The sequence below is a fragment of the Ursus americanus genome, chromosome 3, assembly GCF_024610735.1.
Source record: "Ursus americanus isolate L20-20 chromosome 3, mUrsAme1.1.p, whole genome shotgun sequence".
NCBI lineage: Eukaryota > Metazoa > Chordata > Mammalia > Carnivora > Ursidae > Ursus > Ursus americanus.
Genome location: NC_142129.1, coordinates 82082513 through 82101327, shown reverse-complemented (window position 1 = coordinate 82101327; position 18815 = coordinate 82082513). Strand labels below are relative to the sequence as shown.

The window sequence follows — 18815 nt, the reverse complement described above, 5'->3', positions numbered from 1 at the left end:
TTCTTCTTCTTGATGTTTACCCTGTGTCTTCAATCATTTTCAAGACTTTATTTTCCAATTTAAACAGTAATCCACGTGGTAATCGTGATCTACATGTTAATGAATTTTTAGTTCTGTAGCATTTGTTTTCTTTAAAAATAACTCCATAAAGAAATTATTATTGGTAGTTTTTTCTTGGAGGTACCAGAGCTGTGTTTATTTAAAATAAAGGATTTCCTGGGGCAGTGGTTCTCAAACTTCAGTAGTGTATCAAAATCATCTAGAGGAATTTTTAAAACACAGATAGTTGGGTGCCACAGCCATATTACTGATTCAGCAGCTCTGGGGTAAGGCTGGAGAGTTTGCATTTTCAGTAAGTTCCCAGGTGATACTAAAACTGCTGGTCCTGAAACTGTACCTTTGAGAACTACTGCAGCACAATACCGATCCCAGAAGTCTGAGACAAAGTTGAATCTACTCTGTGCTGAATGAATGCTGAGTTGTTTATAATGCAAGCAGAGTTATACCTATTGGACAGGTACCAACAACAATCATTTAATGCAGTGTTGTATTTTATTTATTTTCATAGATTGGAGCATATGATCAACAAATATGGGAAAAATCTGTTGAACAAAGAGAAATCAAGGTAACAAGTTTATTTCATTTTGTATATTCTGAAACATAGTTCTATAAATTGATTATTAGCCACATTTTATTTTTTATCTTTCCATACACTTTTAAGGTATAAATATTACTTATTCTATCCAAACTTTTAAATAAAGAGGTAAACTCTTGTGCAGGCATAGTCATGTGTCTTTACCTCTGATGTTTTTCTTTGTTTTTTGTTTTTTTTTTTGCTTTTTAGCATCTTTCTGTTCTTTTAAAATTTAATTTCTAATTATTTTTTATCAGCTCTCTTCCCCTTTCACTTGTCACCTTATACTTCTAGTTTGCTTTTCCTCCCTTTTGATGCTGTCATTGCTCTGTACAGTTTATTAAACTGGTAAGTGTTTCAGGACTTTTCCCGCCTGAGTGATCCTGTCAAATGCTGCTCTGCTTCATTGAGATCTGCTTTTAGTGCTACTAACAGAATGACTTGGACGCAAGTAGAGTCGCTGAAGAGTTGGTCATTTTTTAAAAGAACTTAGGAAAGTAAAGCATTAATCAAAATGTTTTGTAGTAGGTGGTTTCTTCTTGAACATGTTGATAAGCCATTCTCCATAGGCTACCTTGCTAGCATGAAAACTATTTTTTAACTAAATTTGTTCTGTTTCTCAGCAATTGCTCCTTTTTGATAATAAGATTTATATCTTTCATTTGCATAGATAATACTAATCCGTGTGTTCCTGCACGAGCTAAATTTAATCTGAGCCCAGAGAATGTTACTTTAGCGACTTGACATTTTCTATTTTGTATGAAAAGGTTTATGTTAGATTGGAAACCAGTGTCTATAGTTTTTTAAAAAATCTGTCAAAAAAAAATCTCAGTGTTTAGACAACTTAGTCATCTGTGATAAAGAACAAAATTCTTTGCCATTGGTCAATTTTAATCTTTAAACTATTTTCATGTAGAATTAAATTTGCCATAAGTACCTGCTATGTATTAAATACAAGATTAAATCATGGAAAAGATGGAGTGGATTATAATTTTATAGATGAGATTCATAATTACAAATGAGATCGATTCAGTTTAGGTCTCTGTTGGGGAGTGCAGGGGAAAGCAGCCCTGGGGAGGTTAGGAAAGACTTCTCAGAGGAAGTGACTCATGAGCTGAGTTTGACAGACATTAGGGAAAATGAGGAAAACATTCCAGACAGAAGAGCATATGAAAATAAACATGCAGGAAAGGAGCATGACTGACTGAGGAATCCTCTAGGAGCTTGACTGGTAATAGCTTGGATGGAGGAAGGAGATTGGGGTGGTTAGGCATGAAACTAGAAAGGAAAATGGGAGTCAGAATGTGCAGGGGCTTGACTGTCTCACCCGGAAGAGTCTGGACATAATCTGGAAAACAATGAGGGAGACATTTAAGGATTTCAAACAGAAAAAGTTATGTGATTAAATTTGTGTTGTAGAAGCTTCACTCAGGCAGCACCAAGGGTGGTGGGAAACACTAGAAGAGGAATAGGTTTAATATTGTGCTGTAGAAATACTTAGGTGGTACTTCAGAGAGAGATTGGGAGTCCTTGGTATGAAAGTGTGTGTGTATATATAAGTATGTGTATATGTGTGCTATATATATTTATTATAACACATTATACAGATGCAGCTATAGGAATGAGATTTACACTGGTTGATGACAGGAAAAGGCTGAGAACAGAATACTGGGAAATATTTAATGGATAGATAAAGGAGGAGATATAAGTGAAGGAGGTAAGAGATCCCTGAGACAGTAGTCTGGCAGGAGTATCACGAAGAGTAAGAATACTGAAGCAAATAAAGAGCCCTGCAGACTTAGTAAGATGCCTTGAAACCTTTTAAGCCGCTCATCACAAAATACTACATTCCTCACTTTGAGAACTAGTTTAATGCCTAAACAGAGGTTAGGGTAATGGAGGATTATGTTAGCCATTCCTTGGTGCATTGACAGGATGAACTTGGAGAAGGCTAAGAACTATAACTTTTTTCTCAAATATGTCTTTTAAAGATAGTATTTTGTAATTGTAAGTGAAGAATTAAAAACAGTATTAAAGCTTACTCTTACTATTTTGAATTAAATAAAGGGGTCAATTTGTTGATAAGCCTAAAACTTTAATTCCATTCTTGCTAAACATTTTGGTGGAGGCAGATTATTTATAGTGCAAAATAATTTTGCATTTATTCTAAGGAAGGTAGAGAAATAACTGTGGTTTATTAATATTAATATTTGATTTAAAAGAAGCCCAAAACACTGTACAGGTCCTTAGAAAAACACTATACGGAATGTGTTGAGTTTGTCCCCTGTAATCGGTTGTCTGTCACAGCAATGAGCAGCAACTAAAGAAACCAAAGAAAGCTATAAAAATATATCCCTCGGAAATGTTTATTTTTTTAAAATTGAAGACCCTTAGGTGATATTGCTGAAGTTTTTTATAAGTTGCAAATTATTTTTTCCTTGAACATTTTAGAAATTATAGCCAAAACGTCCATTTTCTGTTCACTTTGACCCAAATTTAAAAGTAAATGTGAAATTTCCCCCAGTTTTAGTACTTACTAGAGTTATAGAGCTTCAGTAAAAAGAACCATGCTATTTAAAGTCATTATAGAGGAAAAACAGGATGGGGGAAACTAAATAAGATTTCTGGAAAGTGAAACTTATGGTTACGTCCTTTGGTGGAGTCACAGTATTATAATAGTTCCATGCATGGGACGTCTGCATCGTTGAACAGAGTACTTTCTAAATTTAAACAGCTGTTACAAGCTTTTTGGCTCAGCATTATCTGTGTACTTACAGATTTTTAAAAAATTCAAAACTTCATACAATTTGTGTTATTGTGCCTTAGGAATGTACTGTAAGAGTTTAAGTGTATATTCAATAAAGAATATATTACTTGGATTCTTGGAAATTAATTGCCTTTATAGTGCCTGATTGTTTCTACTCTCTAGTTAAGTTAATAGTTATTAAAATCTTTTCTTTGGAACTTAGTTTTCATTTTTTGTTTGTTCATTTAAACTTTTTGATTGTCCATAATGAGAGTCCTGAAAGCTATGCTATTTTGCATGAATATAGTTTACTCTAAACCAATTTAAAATACTCCAACTTAAAATATCGACTTAATTAAAATCAGATTTTATGAATGCTTATGTATGGGTGCTAATATTTTTTATTTTTGTGATTGAAATCAATATTAGAAGATCTGTCAGTGAAATTTCTCTTTCTTTTTCTTATTTTAAACCCTCTAAATATTCTGATAGGTTACTGTGAAAGGGAATTTTATCAAAACTGGCAGTTATTTTAAATAATAAATAAATAAATAAATAAATAAATTAGGGGTGCCTGGGTGGCTTAGTTGGTTAAGTGTGACTCTTGATTTTGTCTCAGGTCATGATCTCAGGGTTGTGAGATCAAGCCCCATGTCAGGCTCTGCGCTGGGCGTGGAACTTGTTTAAGATTCGCTCTCTCCCTCTCCTTCTGCCTCTCTCCCTTCCCCAGTTTATGGGCACATACTCTCTCACTCTCTCTCAAAATAAATACATAAATAAATAAAACTGGCAATTGTGCTGTGACTCTACAATGTAGCTCAAAATAAATGTTTTAATAAAATATTAAATAGGAAATGAACCACATACGATAAAAGTCAAGAAGAATAAATATGTTGAAAAACAACACAATTGCATAAATCAAGTTAATTTACTGTTCCTCTCATAAGGACTTTATACACTATAACTGACGCCCAAACATAACTTATCTAGCACACATTTTCTCAGTGAGGCACATCACAGCCTTCTTTACACCTAGGAACACTAGACCGCACCTTAGTACTGTGCTTGAGGTCCATTTTTAAACAACAAAATTACCAGCAAGGAGTACAAAAAAAGCAAAAGCCAGCACTAAATTGACTGTAAAAAGGATGCTTATTTTCAGCATGAGAGTTGAAATAAGAAGGCAGATTGTTGCCTTGTTTGACTGCAGCTGGGAATGTGCACATTGGGTGACTCAAATTTTTTGCCACTCTTACTTTGTGCATGACTGCAAATGACTGCAAAAGCACAGCAAGTATTGATTTGAGAATAAAATAAATTTGCAAATATAGAATCTATGAATATGAGGATCAACTATATATAAAATTACCATGGCTATGTCTTCTGTCCTCTTTTCTTCTCTTTTGTTTTTATACCTCTGAGTAGTTTTCTGCTTCACATGGACAGACTATTTGAAGGGGTTCAGCAGTTAATTGCTTCTTGATTTCAGGGTACATTTTGGTTTAAACATCTCAGTTGATTCTGAGCTCAAATAGTCTCCTCTTCTTTGTTTTAGATGCGAACAGTACTTAATTAAATTTTTCCCTTAGGGGTCATTGTTATTTGGATCAGGACCAAACAATTTATTGCACAGTTACTTGATTAATTGAATGAATAGTAAACAAATCATCTAAACACTGCGTCATATCTCAGCACTTGGCTCCTGAGGAATTTAGCCTAAGCTCTTTCAATTCTTAACATCCTAGTTTTAAGTGTGATTTTTTTTTCAATGATTTTGATCTCTACCCTTATTCCCACTCCGTACACTGCTGGCAGAAACTTAATCTTAGTGTTCAGTAATTCCGAGTTTAAACTAATTCAATTTGTGACTTCTGCTTTTCCCTCCTCCTCCGCCTGGGCATGGCGTCTAAGTTCTAAGGTGACTAGGTGGCATTGTGGTCTCATTAGTGGTTGGCATGTGAACATAGTGGCGACCCTGAGATACGCATCATCCTCTCTGGGTCTCAGCTAATAACCGCCCCCCACATTCTGGCATCAGCTGAGAAGTCTGCATCCCTGTCTGTCCCCAGGCTTTGTGAGCCACTGCTTCCTGCAGCAACTCCCCCCATCACACCGTGAGGGCCTTTTCAGGACCCCTGCTCTCCCAAACAGCCTCAGCACACTCTCCTGTGCAAATCTGGGGCCAACACAGTCTCGTGGACCATCTCAGACTACACATCCAAATTGGGTGGTAGTGATAGTCTTTGTTCTAGAATTTTACTTTTAGTAATAAACAGGCCTTCCCTGTTATACACATTCCTAAATTTATCCTTTTGGAAAGTAATAAAATTTATTACAATACTACAGTTATGTTCCAATTGTAACAAATATATAATATGTTATATTTTTGTCTAGTATATTACTTTAAGTTTTTTTATTGAAATCTTTAGAATTTGATTATTTTCTGTTATTCTGGATTAAAAAATATATCTATTGAATTCCAATACTATTTTTTTATTGAGGTATAATTGACATATAGGATTATATTACTTTTAGGTATACAGCATAATGATTCAATATTTGTATATGTTGAGAAATAAATTGTATTTATTGAGAAATGATACCACAATAAGTAGTTAACATCTATCCCCTTGCACAGTTACAAAGATTTTTTTTTTCTTGTGATGAGGACTTCTAAGATCTACTCTCTTACTAATACTACTTTAATATATTATAGGGTTTAAGGAATAAACCAAAGAAAACAGCACATGTGAAACCAGACCTCATAGATGTTGATCTTGTAAGAGGTGAGTCTTGAATAAGTAAAAGCTTAATGTAATTAGAAATTGACCTTGAAGGAACAATTCAAAGTGGGTTAGGTATATGTTTGTAGAAATAAAAGCAACGTGAGCATAAGTGAAGGCAGGAATAGTATAAGAAAGGGATAATGGAGGTATTTAAATACCACTGACCAGTCTTTACTGCCACGAGAGATCAGTCCAAGAAATAATAAAAAGAAAAGAATACCAACTTGTATTTGCCTAACAAGCTATATGGCTTGGTCATAAAAGGTAAAGTGGTAACTTTTAATTCCTAATTGGAACTGACATTTGAACATTGTCTTATATTTATAAAACATGTGGGAGAAATTCTGCTGTTATTTCAGTTAAAAATAGTTTTTTTCAGAGTACCTGAGTTAATATTAATATGATAGCATGAAGAATGTTTTTAAACGTGTCTACTACCCAAAATTGGGCATTTCTCACAGTGTAATGCAAAATAAAATTAGACATGTTTTTTTGTTCTTCAAATGTTGAAATTTTTTCTCTAAGGAAATTAAAGAATGATAAATGTACTCTGTCATTTTATTTTACTTTTTTCAGGGTCTGCATTTGCTAAAGCAAAACCTGAAAGTCCTTGGACTTCTCTGACTAGAAAGGGAATTGTTCGAGTTGTGTTTTTCCCCTTTTTCTTCCGGTGGTGGTTACAAGTAACATCAAAAGTCATCTTTTTCTGGCTTCTTGTCCTTTATCTTCTGCAAGGTATAATTAAGTGAAAGAAATTCATTTTGCTTTTAACTTTCAGGATGTTATGTTTTTAGGGTTACTAAGGCTTTTTAAAAAACATACACTTATTATACTGAGTATGAAGATACGCATTTATTGTGATATTTCATTTAATAAGACACAGCTGGTTTGGTATTAAAAATGTTTGAGAAAACAGCAGTTATTTTCCAGTATAATTTTATGAAAATAAGAATCTGTGGATGGCTAAAGACAAGTACAGATTGAGAGGAATTTAACAACTAGAAAAGTCTCTTCAAATGCATATACATACCTTATATACCTTCCACACTGGTCTTTTTTTATACAAGCTGTATGAGTTCATTTTTCCTGTCTCAGCCATGTTTTCTCTTTTCTTTTAACCATTGTGTTCTGAGACTGTCCTCATTCTGTACTGAGAGTCTATACCCCATTTTCTGACCACTCTTCAGATTCTCATTTAATTCTCACAACCACCACGCAGGGAAGTGAACTGTAGGTACTGGTATTATGCCTAGCTGATGGAAAGGGGACCCAAAGGACATGAGGGCCCGAAATCACACAGTCTGCAGGTGCGGTAGAGTCCAGATTCAAGTCTAAGCAGTCAGATGGCAGAGCCACATTCTGCACAATCCATCACGCTGCCTCCCAGCACAGTAGCCCTCTGGTGCCCAGTCAGAGCCGTAGCGTATAACACGTAATACGCGACGCTGTAGAGTGCTTGAGGCGTGAAGAAGACATCACTCACATCCCAGTGCTCTAATAAAAGCAATGATTTTAATTTAGTGGGTACCGTTTCAGTCTTTCTAATGGCTTGCTTTTTAAAAAAATGGTTGTAATCCTGAATGATTATTTAAATATATTTTATCAGCACACACTAAGTGAAAAGATAAATATCCTTTTTTTTTCCCAGATAAATGTCTTTTAAGTAAATGAAAATGTAATAAAACCTACAGACTTTTATTTAGGTAAAGTTGTTTCTTTTAAGCCAGGGCACATCTTATACACATAAAAGGGAGTGAACTCTGAAGATTTGTGATTTTTATCAATAGAATATGTGTGCTTTTCTGATTAAAGAAATGATGAATGTTCATTGCAGAAAATTTGGAAAATGTGGGAAAAAATTTAAAAAAAACTACCCATAATCCTGCCTTTCAGTTTACTTTGTAACATTTTTAAATGTTGAGATTATTCTGTGTAAACTGTTGTATTTTTTTGCCTTATGTCATCACAACTATCAGGCTTAAAAATACATTTTTAAATTATTGTAAAATATTCTACCCTACATCATTGTTGGACATTTAAGCTTTTTGCTGCCTTTTGCTATCATAAGGTTCAAGCATTGCAACTAGAAGTTCACATATTGTGTCTGAAATTCACTTACTGGCTTGTCTACATTTAATAAGACAGGTTAGATCAGACATATTAAAGATATTTTTCAGTTCAGAGCCAGAGTTTAACATTATAAGTGTTCATAAGTGATAAACACTGAATATTCTCCTAGTAAAGCTTGAAGAAATGACTTAACCTGCTTTGAGTCACAGCCAGTGACAAAATGATGGTATGACCCTTAATGACCCTCAGGAATCTGCTGTTACCTCTCCAAACCCCTGTGCCTCCATCTTTTTGCATATAAAAGTAAGGTGCAGTGCTCTGAGTTAAGACCTCATTTTCTAGCCCACCCTTATCTCCTAAAAGGTAGAAAGTATCATGTGCAGTCAGATTTGATTTTGTATAACTACGTATAGTTTTTTATTTCAATTACATACCTTTTAAGTATCTCAACTATGTATTCTCAACTCCATTTATGCTTTTTGCTTATATTATTTCTCACCCAGATTACTGCGGAGAGCCCTTATATCTTCTACCTTCTGCCCGTTTACCTTTTAAATTGCAAATTCAAATCAGCCACTTAAAGTGTAAATCTCTTTCTAGTTACCATTGCCTTCAAGAGGAAAGCCAAGTTTTTAGTCAGTCCCTTGTTGAATCTCTGCCCAGGTTTTACCAGACTAAATTAGCTCTTTGCTCTTCCTTTTTTGTGTTGTTATGTGTTTTGTTTTGTTTTGTTTTGTTTTGTTTTGTTTTTTAAGCCCTGTATGCCTTTGAATGTGCAACTCTGTTTGTTTGGGTGGCCCCTCCTTTTGCCTTATATTTACCTAGTCTGCATCTACTTGTTCTCTCCGCTAGACTAGGCATCAGGTGCCATCTTCTTTGAGAATCCTTTCCTAGCCGCCCCTCTGCCCCCCCCCCCCCGCCCCGGCAATTTAGCTATAGGTCTTTCTGTGTATATTATAGCACTCTTCATAGGTATTGTATTAGTTTCCTTGGCTGCCATAACAAAATACCACAGACTGTGTGGCTTAAGCAACAAAGATTTCTTTCTCACAGTCTGGAGGCTGGAAGTCTGAGATCATTGTGCCATCAGGTTGGTGTCTGGTGAGGTTCCTCTCCTACTGACTTGTGAATGGCTGCCTTCTCACTGTGTCCTCACGTGGTCTTTCTGCTGTGTGTGAGCAGAGAGAGATCTCTGGTGTCTCTTTGTCTTAAAAGGACATCAGCCCTGTTGGACTAAGGCTCTGTCCTTATGACTTCATTCGACCTTTATTACATCCATATAGGCACTGTAGGGCTTCAACATATGAACGGGGGGGGGGGGGGCACAGTGTAGTCCGTTATAAGCATTTTGTTTCTTTTTTTCCTGAATTGAGGAGGGGCAGGGAACAGAGACTATGTCTCATTCGTCTTACTACTGCCAGTGCCTAGCATCTGCCACTAAACCTCAAAGATTGACAAACCTAAAAATTAAACTTTAGATATTTTATATTTCTGACGATTATCTCTAGAGTTCTGCTTGGCCAGTATGTGAAGTCCTGCCTTGGAAATTTTGTGCCTAATAAAACATTTTGCCTTAGTTGAGGCTCTTGGAGGAATCTGTAGAAGTACTGCCCAGCAAAAATCTCTAGTAGTTCTTTCTAGGTCACAGGACTTCATTAAATGATGGAGAAGTATAACTTAGCATTATATAAGAGAAGTGAGTGATTTCTTCTTAACCCTTCACTCAAAGGGGAACAAGAGGTTGGAGGTTATACAAGAAACTCTGAACCTCTTAAGTAGGATTTGCATCCCCTTTCTTTTTAAAGATAGTTAATGATAGTGAATAAAAGTACTATTTGCCAGTGTTAGCTACACATTTACTTAGGTAAGGAGCTTTTCAAAGTGTTTTTATATGTATTACCTCACATGAATTTATAGTACCTATATCCTGTTTTATGGTACAAAAAATAAACCAAGGCTCAAAAAGGTAAAGGAATTTAATAAAGGTCAAATTAGAGTTCATATTAAAGACAACAAAAACTCTATACTTTTCAAAATTCTGGACTCTGTTATAAAACAACTAGAGAATTTGAGTTAAATTCCAGGGTAATTCATAAAAATGATTGGCATTTTTAAAAAATTTAAGTTTTTTTTTTTCTTTTTAAAGAAACTTATTCAGGAGAATATAAAGCTGAAAGTTGTGTTTGTGATACCTCTTAAACACATGCTAGGAGGTAAACTTACATCTTGGTATGCTAGAATCCTTTCTTTCAGTTGCAGGTAGCAAAAACCAAATGCACACTAGCTTTTGCAAAAAGTGTTGGTTTTTTTGTTTGTTTTTACTGTTGATCATAAAAATTTTCAAAAAAACCTCAGGAAACTAGATAGGCTAGTACAAAAACAATAACTGGGATACCCAATTGTTCAGTTTGCTTGAGACTGTCCAACTGTCCAAACCTACTTGCGTCATCCTGGTGCTTGTATTAAGAGCTCTCCTTTCACTCTCAAAAGAGTCCTGATTTACATGATAAGCTATGTAGTCGTTCTAAATAGCATATGCCCATCTTTTTGATTAAATCATTATTAATATTTTAGAATATTTGCTTAATATATTTTGTTAAAGTAAATTATATACATCATGATGTTTGACTCCTGAATACATCAACATGCGTCTCTTCTAAATATGCACATTACATAAGCACATTACAACAATCACACCTAACAAAATGAACAAAAATCTCCTAATTTTCAAATTCTCCAGTTGTTCCAAAACAGAGTTAGGAACTCCTAGGCGCTGTGTTCCAGCATTGCTGGATCTACTGGCTCAGATGATATCTTCACTTTTTATACTGTTGATTTTGTTCTCATCGTGCTGGTCTCATTCTTAAGGAGGTGGCTGAGGTGGCCCCTGACAATTTCATATTTCCATAGTTCTTAGTGTTTGTGATGTAGGAGAAAGACCTTCTTTCCAAATACCTGTATTAATCCCTGAAAAAGAGATTCTGATTGGTCCTGCTAAGGTTACATGCCCATTTCATTATTAATCCCCATGCCCAGAATTAAGACTCTGGTAAGACTAGATTACACATCTATCCCTGAAGTGGGAGAAATAAGACCATTTGATTGACAGATAAAGGAGGCCGACTCCCAAAAGATAGAGAGACTTAATGTCTGGAAAGTGTAGAAGATGTTGAGCAGGCAGAAACAAGATTTCTTCTTCGTGTGGCAGTGGTTAGCACTGGTGAGTGTTTACTGGTTTCCCTGAAAAATATACCCAAGTAAATTTGTTATTATTTCTGAGCAGATAAATCTCTATTTGAAAAGAAGCTCTTTATAGCCTTATTACACACCTATCATAGACTTCCTTGTTTGTAAAACAAAGACATTAAGTGCACTAGAGGTTAGTGGTTCTTTTGATTCTCTGTGATCTTATCAGGAATGCCCTTAGATTCATATGCAGCGGGTTTTCATTGCAGCGTGAAAATGTGTACTTTAGAGACTATGTTGGATGTTATCTTGCTCCAGGAGTTTATTACCGAGTAGTGTGGTTAGCAGGTGGCAAACAGAAAGTCTGAAAGAGCTTGTCTGCAGTAACATTTTTAACTTATTTAAATTTAGAAAAGTAATCTGGCAAGAAGCAATGTTAGAACAATTTTTAAAGTTTTGAAGAAGTGACTATCAGATCTATAATTATACATATTTTCTTTCCCTTTTTGTAGTTGCTGCAGTAGTATTGTTCTGTTCCGCTTCTAGCCCACATAGCATACCTCTGACGGAAGTGATCGGGCCAGTATGGCTGATGCTGCTCCTTGGAACCGTGCACTGCCAGATCGTGTCCACAAGGACACCAAAGCCCCCTCTCAGCACAGGGGGTAAAAGAAGAAGGTACTCTGTTCAAAGCAATCTTTTTGTGGATTTGTGTAATTTGAATCTAAGATTTTTCTTGACTCGAATAAACTGTTATCTTGTAAAGTCATTCTTTCAAATAGAGCAGGAAGCTTCAGAGTAAACTACCAAACGATTTAGTTTCCGTTTGTGCTTCAAGGCCATTGTGAGACCACATACCTGTTTTTGTTGTTTTTGTTGTCTTTCCTAAAGCTCATTTCCAAAGCTCATTTCCCTAATACCATTGTAGGGAATATATTAGTTGGAATTGCTGATAATTCCCTCTGTTTACAAAATCTTGTATTTATGAGATACTTCAGCAAAAACAATAGCCAGGAAAAAAAATTAGCTGAATTCTGTTTATTAAATGCTATTCGAAGCTGTTTAATATTGCCTCTTGATTAAGTAAACATAGCAAGTCTCACTGGCCAGTCAGCACAATGGAGTTCTGTTTTAAGGGTCTTTTGGAGCAATTCCTCTTTTGAATATTGTTGCTAAGAGATTGCTACATTTGCAGTTTGGGGATGTTGAGATTTAAGCCCTTTTCGTTTTGAAGAGATAATACCTGCATTAGAGAAATAGCATTGGTGATCAGTTAGATTATAATTCTCTCTGATCTAAATTTTCTTCTTTCTTCTTCTGCAGATAAGTGGCATTCAAATAGGGAAGAAATGCTTTGTAAAAATCTGTGCAATGATATCGTTACAAGCTAATGTCCACTGACGTTGTCAGTGTGAGCAAGGAACAATAACCTAACATTTATAGAAGTTGTTCTTGAATATGGACCTTGATGTTTGGATTAACTTTTCTCCAGTTAATCTGAATTTTATTGTGTATTGAAGTTCCTGTGTTTATGTTTGATCAAAATTTTGAATGTACTACCTAGAAAATGGTTGTTAACATTTTAAAGCTACTTCTCTCTTAATCTCTTCTGATGAAGGAAATTAAGAAAAGCAGCCCATTTGGAAGTCCATAGGGAAGGAGATGGTTCTAGTACCACAGATAACACACAAGAGGGAGCAGCTCAGAGCCACGGAACAAGCACCTCTTACAGCGTTGGCGCTGTCTTCAGAGATCTCTGGCATGCCGCTTTCTTTTTATCAGGGTTTGTATTTATTCAAGTCTCTATATGGCATAGACATGCACTATCCCTTTTCAGGCACTTCAGTCTCAGGTAATGAATATTAATGACTTTAACTATGACAGTCCCATTATAGATTTTGTTTTGATAAATTATAATGCTATATAGATAATGGAAAAATAGAGACCATAAAGTTTACTTTGGGTTCTGTGTAAATATGCCTCTGTGAGAATGAGTATATACCGTCAAAGTATATCTAGTTGGGATTTCTTGATTCTGATTTATTTTGTGATTTCTCAAGTACAATTTTACTTCTATTTAATTGATTATTCTATCAGCATTATAGGTCAAATTGGGCTTTTTGTGTAGTTTGTATCACTGTAAAGATGTGCCAAGTAGGAAAATACAATTTTATAGTAAGCTGCAAAAATAAACCTAACTCAATCTTGTATTATTATTTTGAAAAGTTAATTCAGAACATTTCAGAGTTATATTACTGGTTTACATAGATATGTAATAAATTTGAAAAATGTTAAAAGCTATGATCAAACTACTGAGTATAACCATAAAAGTTGCTAAGTTAGTAAATCAAGAAAAGGGATACTGCACATAACTATTTTTGATCACTTTTGTTAACTCTTCTACTAATATCGTTTCATCGCCTTGTGATTGTGCTCTTATGATAAAGTTTGTCATGCATTATAAAATTAAGCAGTTGTATCCTGGGATATTTTCCTTGGTTGTAATTTTGAGGGAAATTGTACAAAAGTCTAGTAGTTTGAAGTAACTATGGCATTAAGTTGGATCCCCTGACTATTCCAGCCACCTGTTCTTTGTTCAGAAAAGACTTAGGTTTTGTTTTGTTTTGTTTTGTTTTGAATTTGAATTGCATCGTGTCTCTTTGTTAGTCTTTTTTTTTTCCTCTTAAATAAATAGCTCTCTTTCTGACAGTAGGATGTGATAATTTTATCTCTGCAAAGCCAGTTTCTTAAGCGCATTTCTCAAGACTTTCTGATGAGCAGTTATAAAACAGCACAGTGGATATGTTTTGCTTTGGGGGAATCGTTTGGTTGTTTTGGTTGTCCAAAACTGACCTCCTGTTACATATCATTCAAAATGCCTCTAGATCAGTAGGTTTTAGTGCCTTTGAAGTTCTGTTATGTTTCTCTAGTCAAATGAGATTCAGACTTCAGTTTTCTTCCTTTGGGCTGTAGAATGACCTTGACTACCAGTCATTGATAATAAAATGGCTAAATCCCTTTGGACTTATTCTCTTTAAAATGACAACTTTATAATCTAAATGTTTTTAAAGATGCACTGTTTTCAGCTGACTCATTTGGAACTGGTTTGCTAGCATATGAATGAGAATGTTTTAAATATCAGGTACAAAAAGATCTTAAGAAAAATGTTAATTTTGGAAGTTCTAAACTGAGTTCTGAAATCTTGATGATGTCTTGTTCTTTCAAGTTTTGATAAGCCAGAAAGGCCTTAAACTGAAAGTCCAACTGAGACTTTTTAAAAATTGTTTCTGGTGATAATAAATTGAAAAGCTGGATAATTCTATTAAGATATCTGAATTAACATAACCGATGGGAAAATAAATGTAAAACCACACAAATGTCTAAGCTTTGTGTATAGTGTCTTTTGGTTTCTAGATGTTAGGGTGCAAACTACTATTTTTACATCTGTGTTTATAAGTTGGAAAGGCCCTATTTATCATTTCTAAGTACATTTCATTCTCAGGATAAAATTATTTTTTTAAACAAGACATAATATTTCTCATTTGAAAAAAAATAGAAATGATTGTAAAAAAACTCTATGAAACTGAGAAAACAAAGCCAAAGGCAGTGCCAATTTAAAAAGATGTAGGAATCAACCATATTTCCTAAGTATTTAGTACTTTAATTTCAAAGAATTGTAGTCTTAAATTAGCATAATTATAATTTCTGTTAAAAAGATTGAGTAGGAAGAATTATATCTAGTTAGTATATCTCTTCAGCATAATACCTATTTCAGAATTCAGATATTAAGTTTTTTTTACATGTCCTTTAAGAAGAATTTCATCATCACAGTGTCAGTGAATAACCGTCAACATAAACTGACTTGGTGGATTAGAGACAGATGCCAGAGTAAAACCAGGTCACATGTTAACTCACACGCCTGACTGACATACCCTTTTTTTTTTTTTTTTTTTTAAGACTGGAGGGTATTTTGGGTGGTTTTTTTTTGTTTTTAAGAGATTTATTTATTTTAGAGAGGCGGGGAGTGGAGAGGCAAAGGGAGAGAGAGTCTCACTCAAGCCGACTGCATGCTGAGTGCAGAGCCCGATGCAGGGCTCGAGCTCATGACCCTGAGATCACGACCTGAGCCGAAACCAAGAGTCGGATGCTTAACCCACTGCACCACCTAGGTGTCCCCTGACTCGCCTTAAAGATTGCTGTCCTGATTTAACCTCCATATTGAATGTTTTTAACACTTACATGGATGTTAAAGATTTAATAAATTGATTTTCTTCACATAATGGAGTACACTGTATAATGTAAGTAAGAGTGGTATGTAGTCCCACCGTAAATTTTTGGTACAAGGATTAAAATTTTGGTTTTTAATGACTGCAGTTTAAATAGTTCAGTCACTGAAGCTGTAAACTGGGTGAAGTCTGTCTCCCACAGACAAGGATGAAGACCATGTAAATGTCAGTATATCCCAGATATTTAAAAATATCTTAGGCTACAACTAGATAACTCATTAGCTTTGCTATAGTCACTCTATTTTAGAATTGGGCTAGTTCTAGAAAAATTACAGGTACCATACATAAACCTGGTACATGATACATAATTTGGTACATACCTCTCAAACTTAGGTGTTGTAGAGGATACCTAGGGAAACATAGGGACCTAAAAGTCTTTGAAGGGCTATGTTAGCACATCTTCAAGGTGTATGCATAGCTACACACAGCAGCGATGGTAATATGTAGGATTCTGTGTCATTTTCTTATATCTGAGATTTTATGCATTCTGTTACTCTAGGCTCCCCTCTGTTACTCTAGAGGGTAACCTCCCCTCCCTTGTAGAAATGACAGCAGGACTAGAAATTTCATACCACGTTCTAGAACAAAAGCTATTTGCTATTGTTAACTTTCCCTATGGCCGCTCTCTAATGTCCTTTAGTACTCAAGGGATGATCTTCAGGTGGATCTATTTATATACCTCTGAGTATTTTCTAGAGCACCAATAAATACTTCCCCATGGCAGTACAGAGTAACATGAGTGTTCTTGATTACCTGACGAGGTTTTTCAAGTAGAAACACACAGGTTTTCATGTTTGATACAATAGATTTGAGATTTCCTAAGCTAGGAAGTTCTTTAAAAGTTGTGTTAATTCTTTGGTTAAAGTTTTCAATGTTGAAAAACACATCCAGTTTTATGATTTATTTATGGTATAGGTTTGCATTTATTTGCATTTTTTCAGACAAGAGCAAAATCATCATTCATCTCATAAAGGAATTATGCTAATTATACTACTTAGGTTTCTAAAAGTCATTTCCTCCTAAGAGTATTTGTGACCTAGAGCTATCTTTCTTGAATGTCAAGCATAGTAAAGAAAGTTCTACACAGGTCATGGCATTTGAAGATTAATGCATTGGGCTAGTTACAAAATTAGCTCTGAAGTTGTAAAATGTGGCAAGCCTTAACCATGGCAGTGGAATTGCACATTGTTTCTTTGCAAATGCTTTCTGTTCAAAATCTAATGCAGGAAATACTGCTTCTATCACAGAATAACTAAGATCAGTAGAGATTTGTATGTCTCCTGTTTCAAGGCAGTACTAACCTCACTGCCCACATGCCTATGACTCATGGTGTTTGGGTTGATCTAAGAAAAAATTGTTAACTCTGGTTTTTACTAAGCAAATGTATTACATGCATTCGGTGTAGCTGTCAAAAGGTAGACTTTCGCGGATAATACTAAAAAGTACTATTTCTTTCTATACTGTGGTGCTTTTAATTCCTGATACCAGCTTTTTTCTACCCTTTTATTTTATTTTATTTATTTATTTATTTATTTTTAAGGAGCCTAGTACAGGGCTTGAACTCAAGACCCTGAGATCAAGACCTGAGCTAAAATTAAGAGTCAGACGTCCAACCTACTGAGCCACCCAGGTGCCCTTTTACCCTGTTTTTTATTTTTGGTAGAGAATGATGATTTAGAAGTACATGCTTATTTTAAAACCAAAATGGTATTCAACTTGCTTTAATTTATTTTTGTACATAATTTAAAGTTGATTTAAATGAAGTAGCAAACCTTTAAAAAATCGTCTAAGAAGAATTTTACAATGTTAGTATTTTAAGTAAATCTCTTAGTCCTACTGCCTTTCCCTAGTATCTTTATGTCTTCAAACAAGGGATTGGGATAATTAAATATCTGAGTCTTGGTAGCCTGAGTTCCTTTTGAGAAATAAATATTATTCTGTGAGGTTCTTAGTTTCAGCTGTTAATGGCACTATGAGCGAAGCAGCAGTCGGTGGTAGAATTAAACCACCCGGAGCAGTCACAGGTTTTGACTCTCTTTACCTACTTAGTTGGAATTTAGCTCTCCCAACTCTTTATCCTTTCAGCATTTTCCCTGTGCTGAAATCCAGAATGTCCTAATCAGGGTACAAATCAGTTTGTACTTTTGAAAAGATATGATTTTATTTTGAAACAGTTTCAAACTTAGAGAAAAGTTGAGAGAACAGTACAGAGAACTCCCATATATCTTTCACTCAGAGACCGCATTTAAATTCTGCTGATTGTCCCTATTAATAGCCTTGCTGCTTCTGGCAGAAGCTCTAATCTGGGATCATGTGCTGCACACGGTGGTCCTGTCTCTCTAGTCTCCTTCATTCCGGAGCAGACATCAGCCTTTCCTCAAGTTTCATGGTTTTCACATTTTTGAAGACTACAGGCAGTCACTTTGCACAAAGTCCCTTAATTTGAGTTTGTGCCCCTGGTCGGGATCAGACTCCAAGTGGCTTGTGAGTGTGGAATGTGCGTATGTCTTCCCAACTACTAGGTCAGCATTATCAGCTGGTACTTGAAATTGGCCCTGGTGGGATTATTTACACCATGGAAATCAGGAAACACCACAAACAAGGACTTTTTACATCTGGAAACTTAGTTGTTTGACAATTAGCATAATATTGAGTTGTTAGTGTGATGTTTCTTCATTAAACTGAAGTTATGCATTTTTGGCAGGAATATCGTAGAAGTGATACTTAGTTCTTCTCATTGCATCCTATCAAGTGGCAAACAATATGAATTTGTCCTCTTATTGATGATGTTTACATTAATCACTTGATTAATATAATATCTGCCATATTTTCTCCATGTAAATTTATTTTTCCCTTTATAATAAGCAAATGTCTGTGTGGAGACACATTAAGATTATGAAAATAACCCATTCCTTATCCCACCTTCACCTTCTGGTTTTAGCATGCAATTACCTGAATTACTGCTATGATGGTTGCCAAATGGTGATTTTTCTAACTCTGTCATTCCTTCTGCATTTATTAGTTGGCATTTTGCTTTAAGGATAAGCTTTCCTCTATTTATTTACTCATGGATTTTGATTTTATTCAGTTTATTAATATCATTATTC

General features: G+C 35.0%; 1 protein-coding gene across 1 annotated transcript in view; it reads left to right on the top strand.

The window, feature by feature from the left end:
* Nucleotides 1-18815, top strand: part of PHTF2 (putative homeodomain transcription factor 2) — a 114472-nt gene that overhangs the window by 63383 nt on the left and 32274 nt on the right. The window contains exons 3-7 of the mRNA XM_045793394.2: nt 569-625; nt 6097-6166; nt 6743-6901; nt 11935-12100; nt 13041-13205. Of these exons, the coding sequence (XP_045649350.2) occupies nt 569-625; nt 6097-6166; nt 6743-6901; nt 11935-12100; nt 13041-13205 (617 nt within the window). The remainder of the gene's footprint in view (nt 1-568; nt 626-6096; nt 6167-6742; nt 6902-11934; nt 12101-13040; nt 13206-18815) is intronic.